The sequence below is a fragment of the Phragmites australis genome, chromosome 24 (genome assembly GCF_958298935.1).
Source record: "Phragmites australis chromosome 24, lpPhrAust1.1, whole genome shotgun sequence".
Taxonomy (NCBI): Eukaryota; Viridiplantae; Streptophyta; class Magnoliopsida; order Poales; family Poaceae; genus Phragmites; species Phragmites australis.
This window is the reverse complement of record NC_084944.1, coordinates 7,241,759-7,252,859: the sequence shown is the minus strand read 5'-3', so window position 1 is coordinate 7,252,859 and position 11,101 is coordinate 7,241,759. Positions and strand designations below refer to the sequence as shown.

The following is an 11,101-nucleotide window of genomic DNA, read 5'->3' as shown; positions in this document are numbered from 1 at the left end:
TGGACGCTGACTTGTTTCGACGTTTCCCGTTGACTCAGAAGGAATTTGGACCTCAAACCAACGCCATTGGTTTCCTTATGAAATTATCTTTCCAACCATATGTGAATCGTCGAAAACGGAGTCCGGATGCGTCCTGGGCGTCCGTTTTACTGCTCGCTGGTCCTGGCGGTCGAGACTGATTCGGACTCGAGTTGGACTAACCTCCTGCTGTTGTTGGACGTCCTAGCTGCTCCTCCACGCCTCCAAGCCTTCCTCTATGTGTCTTCTTGTCCTCTCCATGATTCCTAAGCAACACATAATCATTAGGTAGTAATCTATTCTCAAAATTATATAAAGAGTTGCTTAGGAACGAGCTCACCTCTAAATTTAATTGTCGTGTGCGAGCTCTTGTGATTGGACCTTGAAAGTTCAATGGAGGATCATTGTATGTATCCGAGGGAGTGATGTCCTCATCAAGTGGCTTCTTGATGTATTATATCTACAAGACCTACTAACATATATTCTTGATAAAATGTTAGTTCAAATAACTATGTTGTCATTAATCACTAAAATTATAATCATAGCCTAATAGGGAGGGTTATTTTTGCTATACCGAGCATGCACGGCATGATGGCCTAGGGCGTGCCTGGGTCAAAGCCACGACACATCAGGCTAGCACAGTACAACTCATTTAATTTTTCTTATTTTTTGATTTTTAAATTTTCTTGATTTTTCACGTATTAACGAACTAACGGGCCACAAAAGACCATCAGGCCTATCGTGCCACAGGCAGGCTGGCACGACACGACTCAACCTTAAGTGAGCCATTCCTCAACCGAATGCTCGGCACGCGGGCCGGCACGACACGACCTGCTTAGCTAACAGGCTTAATCGGGTCGTGCCTAAATGGGTCTCGTCGTGTCGTTCTGGACCTCGCCGTGCCAAGCCACCTATTTGGACAGCTTTTGGCAGATCCACCAGGGGCAAAGAGGCTTGAGCCCCTATCCCTAGGAATACTTGAGAGCCTCTTATAATTTTTAGACATGAAAAAGAAAGAAGAAAGAAGAAAGAAATAAGAGAAAAAAGAGAAGGTGAGGAGGAAAATAGAGGAAAGCCTCTTATTTCTCTGCTCTGGATCCACTACCGTTGTGGATTGTCAGATTTGGATCCCACGATCAAACTATCAAGATTATATTAGCTAGCTACTACTATAGTACGTAGGAGTCCACGCATGATTTAAAACTTAAGCAGGTTAAATTGTCTTACATCGGTGCATGTATGATTCATGCAACGATCGATGCAGAGTTGCTCGATAGCAGTACCGAACACCTGACCTCACGAATCACACCTCCATGCACAACCACCTCGATCTTGACCACAAAACAGTTTTCTAATCCAAGTCTGCTTAGCATTATCTCGAAAACTAACACCACGAGAGAAGAAAAAACACCATTAAGTACCTCTCACCTGCAGGCGATCTCACGGAAACCAAACAAACAGTGAGCTACCGGCCTACCGCTCGTGGTGCAGATAAGGAGATGAGGCATCAGCAGCAAATGGCCGCTCTGTTCCGCGTGCTGCGGACGGCGCTGCAGGGAGGCAGCAGGAGGAGGAGGAGGAGGACAAAGATGGCGGTGGCCAGGCTTGGGGATGGCGGTGGCAGGCCGCGGTGGAGGCTTCTGGGGACGCTCCGGAGGCTGCGGTTGCGGTGGGTGGCGGCGCAGGCGCGCGCTGCCTACGCCAGGGCCGTCCAGGACTTCCTCGAGGGCGCCGCGCTGGTCGGCGCAGTGCGCGCGGACGCTGGGGTTTGAGCGATCTGCTCGGGGAGTCGGTCCGGGCGCGCGCGGATGCTGCGTTCCTGAAGGCACCGGCCGCGGATGCTTTTGTTCTTGTGGAGTAGAGCAAGTCGTTCAAGAAAGAGGGTAAAGGGCAAAGTTGCTCTCGTAGCGCTGGTTCTGAACCGATTTGCAAAAATAACACGAAACCTCTCAAGCTTGCTGTAATACCAGCGGCTACGCACTAGCAGCTTGAGTTTCCTAGCTTCTACCGGGCCCTGGCCGTCCGGGCCAGCGCCAACAGCGTCAGCCGACTAGCTGCGCTGCTCCTCGCGTCCGTCCGTTTTAGTTGCACGGAGAGCCGGGTGACAAAAGCAAAGCGTAGCCACGGTGCCATCGAGGCAGACCACACCAAACTATGCTGACCCAGATGAGCAACGGGTTAAGGGACAGGGGCAAGAAAAAGAAAGGACAGCCCCGACTCGGCAAGAAAATCTAACCAAACAACCCGAGACTCTACGGTCAACGACTCAATCACCGACGGGATGCAATGCAACAACCAATGGGCGCCCGGTCCGATGCGCGGGCGATCGAGTCGACTCCACGGTCCACGCCATCGATGCACCAAGCCACCAAGCAACAAGCCTCAGCAGGTCACGATCCCGCGGACGCGCTCGCCCACGTACTCCTCCCTCCCAGATCTTCTCTCCCGCCGCAGCCGAAACGAACATTCTCCGCCCGTCCGTCCCCTTTCCACAGTCCACTCACTCGCACGGCACGGCACGTCACGGCACGGCGCGGCAGGGCCAGGTCTACGGGCCCGACCTGGTAAATACGCGCCGTAGCCGAGGGATACAATGGGAAGGAGGGGCCGAAATTTACAGTGTCTGAACAGGGGAAAAAAGGAAAGGTAAGTAGTAGGTTAGTAGCAGTATTCGTAGTGACTTTCAGGCCTGATCAAGAGGCCAAGACTAGTGAGACGCGTGGGGAAAGAGAGAGAGAGAAGGGAGGGGGCGCCCAGCCTCCTGCGGGGCAACTCGAGCGATCCGGGGCAGGCCGGACGGGGCGATGAGGATCCGGAAGCGCACCCCGGCCAGGGCCGCCTCGCCGGGACCGTCGCCGGCGCTCTCCGCGTCGCCGCCGTCGCCGACTCCTCCGCTGCTGCTGCAGCAGCCGAAGGTGAGGTACAGGTTTACTGCTGGCCACTGCTGGCCCGTGCGTGTCTCTGCCGCACGCGCCGCGCGTGGCGGATCGGTGTGAGCGTTGACGTGCCCGACTCCCGATCGGTTCTTGGGTTGGGGCCTGTTCGTCGTCCGTGCTGGGAATCTGGGTTGCTGGACGTTATCCTCCCGTGAAGCTCACATCTTGGCTGTCGTTCTTGGTGCAGGAGAGAACCCACGAGGAGGAAGCGGAAGAGAAGCGCGTGATCCTGGTCGGAGCGGGAGCCAGAGCCCGAGCCGGAGACCAAGAAGACGACCGGGTCGCGGCCGCCTCCAAGAACAGGTGCGACTGAACTCGTCTCCTCTGCTCAGTCGCCTCTGCTAACTTTTGGGTGTGGTTGCTGAGATTCCGCTTTCTTTCCCCTGTCCCGCGCAGCGCAATGGCCGACGCGCCGAAGCCGGAGCCGGAGCCGCAGGACGCCGCCGTCAGGTGCAGCCGGAACGACGGGAAGCGGTGGCGCTGCAAGAACGCCGTCGTGCCGGGGTACCTGTTCTGCGACCGCCACGTCGCGTGGTCCACACGCAAGCGCAAGCCGAGGGCCAAGAAGAAGAAAAATCACGGCGTCAGCGTCCTGGAGCCCGCCACGGAGGAGATCGTAGAGGACGAGGCGGCGGCATCGGCGGCCGAGAGGGAGGACAGGGACGGTACAGCGGGGACGCATCAACTGGGGCGCCACGGCGGTGACGGCTTCTACTACTACGGTGGGTTCGAGCCGGGTTGCCGGAAGCGGGTGAGGGGCGGCGGGCCTGGGCCGGCGTGACGCGTGACGCCCGTGCTCTCCTCTGCTATGTTTCTGATGCTTACACGACTTCGTATAGCTGCATCTGCATTTGCGTTGCATCATTCTCGATTTTGGAGCGGTGATCGTTAGATGGTTCGTCTGACTGCAGAAAATTTTGTGGCAAATGCCATGATGCCTTTTGGAGGAAAGCTAGGATCTGATGCAGAAGTAGACAAGGAAATGGGGGGATTGAATATTGATCATTGGCTGTCTCGCTCTTCTCGAGTTTTTTTAGTTGCTTTGGTCGTATAATGTCTTTGCTAAGTGCGGTGGAATACACATTGCACGATCTCGTAACGCTTAACATTACATGAAGAATATGCTAGTAACATATATGCCACCAGTAACATATAACGCTTAACATTACATGAAGAAAGCATTATCATGAAGCAGAGGCCAGCGTGAATCCTCTCAATTATTTTATCGAACACCTTGCCTGTGTACACCAAAGCCAACAAGAAGGCATCGCTCCGTAGCTAGCCTTGTTTGTTAAATACCTTGCATGTGAACACCCAAACAATATGGCATGCAAATACAACAGCCTCTTATGTTACATACTTGCTAGAGCTAAGATTACCAACGCGCCAGTGAGCTCAATGCATGTTACTCAGTAGGACACCTCAACACCGCCGTCACCTTCTTGACATGGCATTGCACAATGGTGCCGTGATGAGCATGAAAATTCCATTAGGACATACAAACGTATGACTTATCAGGACATTTATTTGCATTGAGCTCCTATGAAGGTAGATGGAAAAAAAAAATCTTAAGGTATGTAAGAGAATCAATGGATGGATGAGTATTAGGTGGGAGGGAGGCCTGGTCAAGCTCCCTTTGCCGGATCCGCTCCTCTCTCACTGGTCGGTGGGCATGATGACAAACTCCCACTGCTGGCGGGACCAATGGTGCCGATTCGTATGGGTCATGCGCTAAAAGTTTTCACAAGGGCAGTTACAGGATTTCGCCATGGCAGTTCCACGATCTCCCTTATTCCTTCCGCTCCCCATTCCAACCCTAAACCGGTCCCTCCTCTCCTCCACATCCCTACCTTGAGATGCCGGATCTGGCATCTCTGCAGTGCTGCTTCCACAAATTGGCGAGGATCCATGACTGGATATAAAAGATCGTTCTCCCAATTCATCACTTCTCCTCTGAAATATGCGGTGACACTCTACATCATGGTTGGCGACCGTAATGCCTAGGGAGCCCCAAAGTGTGGTGGATTCAGCTTTGGAAGAAGTGGACGCAGTGTGGGCCGTACCTCAGCTCGTGATGGTTTTCACTTTGATGGGTGGGGGAAGAAGTGGCAAGAGATTGGATCCTCTGGAGACCCTAAATTCGATCCTTCACCACAGTTTGAAGCCGATGCCGATCCGCCTCCTCCACCACCAAATGATCCTTGGGCTACAGCTACTGGCTCCAACCAAGGGTGTCTAGATCATCAGGAAGAGGTTCACAAAGAGAGGGTCCCTAACCCTAGCGGTGACGATGGATCCAATATCCCTGGAGATGTCAAGGCTCATGAGGTTCAATCCTTAATCAAGCCTCCGTTCGGGCATCCTTCTTCCTCTGGTGATACTTCTCATGATGCTCAAAGGTACAAATCCTCTACTCTCATAGGTAAATCTAAGGCCCCGTAGCAGGAAGATTTTGAAGTAGGCACTTGTTATGATTGCAGGTCTTTCGATCATGTCATGAGTTCATGTCCTCTTTCTGGTTTATGCATAAGATGTGGTAGGGAAGGTCATGGACCTAGGTTATACCCTGATAGGACCCTGTGGGATTATATTACACCGATGTGTGGTACTCAAAGCGAGGATTGAGCCTTTTCTTCATTGAAAATATCCCAAATGCAATGTGTCGGTGTATTTAGAACCAGGGGTCCCTAAGTCCCGAGGCCAGACCGGCCGTCCACCACATATCACCACCCTGCAAGATAGGTAGAAACAGAGTGCTCGGGAGAGAGTGCTCGGGGCTGCACGTGGCAGCCCCCGAGGACTCGGTGCCCCGAAGGTCCCGCTGAAGTGCTCGGGAGAGAGTGCTCGGGGCTGCACGTGGCAGCCCCCGAGGACTCGGTGCCCCGAAGGTCCCGCTGAAGTGCTCGGGAGAGAGTGCTCGGGGCTGCACGTGGCAGCCCCCGAGGACTCGGTGCCCCGAAGGTCCCGCTGAAGTGCTCGGGAGAGAGTGCTCGGGGCTGCACGTGGCAGCCCCCGAAGACTCGGTGCCCCGAAGGTCCCGCTGAAGTGCTCGGGAGAGAGTGCTCGGGGCTGCACGTGGCAGCCCCCGAGGACTCGGTGCCCCGAAGGTCCCGCTGAAGTGCTCGGGAGAGAGTGCTCGGGGCTGCACGTGGCAGCCCCCGAGGACTCGGTCCCCCGAAGGTTCGCGCAAGCTCGTTCAAAGACTCGAAGGGCCCCGTCGTCAGGGTGTCATCCAGTCAAGGGCCCGATGCCGCATTTAATAGGCGCGCGTGGCCTGACATTCTGACATCCTGACATTCTCGGCTGCCCACGCCCCAGTGTCAGACCCTGCCATGCAATAGCAGGGGGGCGTGGGTCCATTAAATGCACGGGTCCCGTCCCGTTTTCGCCTGCGCGCCTCGGGATAACGTCGCCAGAATCGAAGCGCTCGGCCTGCCACCCTGCCCTGGCAGGAGAACAAGACAGGGTGGGCGCACCGGGCACCTCTGAGGCTGTCCGGTGGGCCCTTTTCAGAGCACCCCGAAGCTTCCGCAGCGGCTGGTGGTCGAATGCACGCCGCCTTCCTCCACCGCCCCTGTCACTTCGCCAAAATGAAATGATTACGCCTTTCTCCGTGGCACCTGGGCATTCGCGTCCCCTCTTTCCCATTCAGGATATGTCGAGGTCGGCGCATCTATAAAAGGAAAGGATGGAGGACACCGACAAAAAAAAAAAGGAAAAATGAGAGGAGAGTCAGTCGAAGAACAAGAAAACAACAGCCCCCGATCGCAAGACGATCAAGAGACCAGCTAGCTAGAACATAAGAGCCTCCAGCTCTTTGTAAACAGCTCTCCTTGGAGAACCAGATATATCCTTGAAGGATCCCCTTCAAGGATAGATATAACACTCATACAGGAGTAGGGTGTTACGCCCCCGCGCGGCCCGAACCTGTTCAAAAACCCGGTGTACCCGCAAGCCAGCGCATTTACTTCCGTTCCCGCTTTTTTCCCGTACAAGCTTTTCTAGGATCATCCCCCCGGCCGAATCTCTAAAGAGGGGTCTCTCGGGATCCCTGCGACAGGAGTTCACTCTCCGACAGCTGGCGCGCCAGGTAGGGGGGAATATCCCTAGATTGTTTGTTTCCCTTTTTTCTCCACAGGAAAAGATGGCCGGTGGGCACCGTCTCCAGCGTTCCGGCTCCACTTCCAGTAACGGAACGCCGCCCCACGACCAAGAGGTTTTTCCCGCCCAAGGGGATCAGGGCGCTGGGCCCATCAGCGCCGCCGCTGCCGGCGTGCTCTCCGACCCCCAGCAGATGGTCGGGGCCCCGGCCGCTAGGTCCGCCTCTGGATCACGTCGAGCGCCGCCCCGGCGCAGGCTAGCTTTTAGTGAGGCCAGCCCAGGGAGCGCCTTGCTTGCAGCGCAAGCCCTCCTCAGGCACCCTCCCATTCGGGCCACGCCAAACACTCCGGAAGGCCGGTGGATGCAAGATATCGCCGCTTTGGTCGGCACCGCTCGTCGCCAGGTGCAGGTCGAGAGCCCTCGCGCCACTTTTCAGCGCGGTGCCGCCAGAGTCGGCTCCTCAGCGGGCAACACCCGCACGGGCGGAGGGGCCTCCAGGCGGAGCGCCATCCCCCAGGACGTATCCGAGGCCCGGGACCTCCGTTTGCGTCTCGACGAGCGAAGGGGCCACGAGGATGCCCGGGTCACTCTCGAGCGCCAGCGGGAGACCCGGCAGGGGGTTGGGGCAGAGGACCAAGCTTCCTCTCTCCCGGTCCACGACCACCGGGGATCCCCGGCTCGCCGTTCCTCTCCACCAAGAACCCCCGCTCGTGCTGCGGGGTACGGCACCGGTTGCCGTGCCTTCACCACCGAGCTCCGTCGGGTGAGGTGGCCTTCCAAGTTCCGCCCCGAGCTGCCGGAGAAGTACGACGGGTCCATCGACCCCGTCGAGTTCCTCCAGATCTACACGACGGCCGTCCAAGCGGCCGGAGGCAGCGAAAAGGTGATGGTAAATTATTTTCATGTTGCCTTGAGGGGTTCCGCCCGCTCCTGGCTTATGAACTTACCCCCGGGATCTATCAGCTCCTGGGACGACTTGTGCCACCAATTTGTGGCCAACTTTCAGGGTACGTTCGCACGTCCCGGGCTGGAGTGCGACCTCCACGCCGTCCAACAGCAGGAAGGGGAGACGCTGCGTCGATTCATACAGCGTTTCAGCCAGGTTCGCAACTATGACGTGCTCCAGATACTAAAGGGCCTCAAGACCCGGACCTATGACGTGCTCGCTAAGCACGGGAAGGGATGGGTGGATGAGCTGCCAGCCGTGCTATGGGCCAACCGGACTACGCCAAGCCGCGCTACCGGGGAAACTCCTTTCTTCCTCGTCTACGGCGCCGAGGCGGTCCTCCCCTCCGAGCTTACTCTAGGCTCCCCTCGAGTGCACGCATACTCTGAGGGCGAGCAGGAGCATCAAAGGCGCGACGACGTAGACTACCTGGAAGAGCGCCGGCGGCGTTCTGCTGTCCGGGCGGCTCGGTACCAGCAGAGTCTGCGCCGTTATCATCTGCGTCACGTCCGGGCCCGGTCTCTCGAGGTAGGGGACCTAGTTCTCCGGCGCATCCAGTCGCGCGAAGGAATGAATAAGTTGTCCCCTGTGTGGGAAGGTCCTTTCACCGTAATTGCAGTCCCCCGGGCAGGTTCTTTCAGGTTGGCGACGGAGGAAGGGCAGCCACTCCCGAATCCGTGGAACATCGAGCATCTTCGACGCTTCTACCCGTAGACGGTCAAGCTCGCGGTTCAGGTTGATAAGGCCGGGGGCTTCTCCCCGCCCGAGCAGTCTGGAGGCTTCGCCCCGTGTGGTAAATCGCTGTCACCCAACCTTGTAAATATCGTACATTCAGTATTTTAATAAGCAATCACTATGGCAAATTATTCCTCTGGATCCCCTATGTTTAATCTGTCTGGTGAGGTGCTCGGTTGTGCGAGAAAAAGTTCGCTCTCTCATTTTTTCCCGTTGATAAAAGAATCCCAATCGGTATACATACGAGCAGTCGCCGCTGACTTACGTCCGACATGGTAGGCTGTGGTATTCGGTGTCGTAACGGGCTCCCGGGCACTAACCGAGTTTCGGGGCGCTTTGGGTAATCCCATCACTCGAGCTACTCGAGTAGGCCGGAGCTCAGGCCCCCGGAGCGGGCTGTCGGTGCTCGGTCTGGCCTGTCATACCCGGGCGCCACCGAACCATAGGACCTCTAGGTTATGCCTCTGTCCACCCTTGTCTGCCGGTTCGGGTATTCGAGAGGTCTCGGGTCGAAAAAACGAGAGCAGTCTATGGCAAGTACCGCACTAACAGAGCGCACCAGACAAAGAAATTCTATATTCTCTCTTTCAAGTCACAGGTCGGCAATCACAAGCAGTTCGGCCGCAAGGGCTTCAATGCCCCGGTCTCTGGTCGGCCCCAAGGGTCTTCGGGTGGTCCTACCGCCTAGGCTTGGGTGGTCGAGATCACCCGACCCTAGGAGCCTCGTATGCCTCTGAGCGCTCGGGCGCTCCGTTGAAAGAATCAAGTCCCCGGGCCCCCGAGCTCGGAATCAACCCCTTCTGGATCGGCTGGCCGGAAGGCCGACGGCTGTCCGGTGAGTGGTTATGACCAGACAAGTCTGTTTTCAGTGAATTTATGTTCCCGAGTCCTTCTCGGGGGCTCTTGCGTTTTAATCTGCTCGGTGAGGTGGTCTCCTGGCACGCAAAAACCCTGCCACGTGTCGGCTTTTTTCCAGAACGACAGAGCGGTTCGTAGAAAGGAGTACCGTGCGTGCGGTAACGTCTGACCGAAGCCCTTCGTGGTGGTCGTGGTGTTCGGTCCGCTCTTAAGGACCCCGAGCACTACCGGGTCCTCAGGTGCCCTGGGTAATCCTATCACTCGAGCTGCTCGAGTAGTCCGGAGCTCAGGCCTTGGGGGCAGGCTGTCAGTGCTCGGTCCGGCCCTTTTTTGAGCCCGGGCACCACCGGACCGCGAGGACTCTTGGTCACATTCTCGCTCACACGCGTCTCCCTTCTACCGGCTGAGTGGTCGCAAAGTGAAAAGGTGTCCGCTGGGCACGGCGTGTTCCGGGCAGGGCCGTTCCATCTCCCGAGCAACGGAGTCTGTGTCTTTGTTTCTTAAACTAGGCAGTACGGACTCGCGAGAGCTTGAAGGCTGGCTGCGCCAACGCCAGCAACCAGAACAACTTCATTTCTCGGGGATGGGAAGGTCGGGAGCGGCCCGACTGAGTACTCCTCGGGACTTCCAGGCGGAGCGCCAGAGGAAACATCAAGCATACAGAGAAATTGGAGTTGCGAGCCCAAGGAAAAGCTGCCATTATATTCACAAGACATAGACAAAGCATTTTTCTAAGGGTTCACTCCTAATATTCACTCCTGCATCTACAACAAAAGAAAAAAGGGCGCCGAAGGCCTAGTCAGCGGCAGAGGCGTCGGCTGAGTCCTCTGAGTCGTCCCCGGGGGCTGGCGGTGGCGGCACCTCTCGCCTGAAGCCGGCCGCCACCGCAGAGGCGGTACTCCTAACCGCTGCTCGGGCGACCTCCTCCTCAGCCTCGACCACTCCCTCCCGCGCCGGCTCCAATGGGAAGTCCGGGTCCCTGCTTCGGTAGCAGGCCAGGACATGCTCGGCCACGGCTTGGGCCAAGCCACGTCCCTCCCGGGCGGCAAGTTCCTGAACTGCCCAGGGCAGGGTCTCGAGGCGCTCGCAGACCTGCTGCAGCTCCAACACTTGTCGTGCGGGGCCGTCGCCCTTCGTGTCGCCGACAAGCCGCCCAAGACCACCTTTCTCCATGGCCCGTCGCATCCGCCGGAGTATATCCTCCAGCATCTGCACGAGGTTGACCCGCGAAACAAAGGCTGCCTCGGGCTTCTCCCTGGCAGCCCGCAGCTGTGCCTCGAGTCCCTGGTCCTCGGCCGGACCGGAAGAACCGCCAGCTGCGGCGGGGACGGCATCCTGCTTCGCCTTAGCCACCACCTCGGACAGGGCTTGTTCACGGGCGGTCAGTTCCGCCTCGTGTTTCGCATTCTCTTCCGCCCTGGTAGCCGCGGTGGCCGCCGCGGCAGCGGCTTCGCCCTCCCGGCGACTCAGCTCGCCCTCTCGGCGATTCAGTTCGCCTTCCCGGCAA

The 11,101-nt window shown here is 57.3% G+C and overlaps 1 protein-coding gene across 1 annotated transcript; it reads left to right on the top strand.

The window, feature by feature from the left end:
- Positions 1-2,674: 2,674 nt before the first annotated feature.
- Positions 2,675-3,959, top strand: LOC133908074 (uncharacterized). The gene is made up of 3 exons (XM_062350203.1): positions 2,675-2,933; positions 3,142-3,257; positions 3,351-3,959. The coding sequence occupies exons 1-3, from the start codon at positions 2,823-2,825 to the stop codon at positions 3,733-3,735; spliced, it is 612 nt and encodes a 203-aa protein (XP_062206187.1). The 5' UTR covers positions 2,675-2,822; the 3' UTR covers positions 3,736-3,959.
- The last annotated feature ends 7,142 nt before the right edge of the window (positions 3,960-11,101 follow it).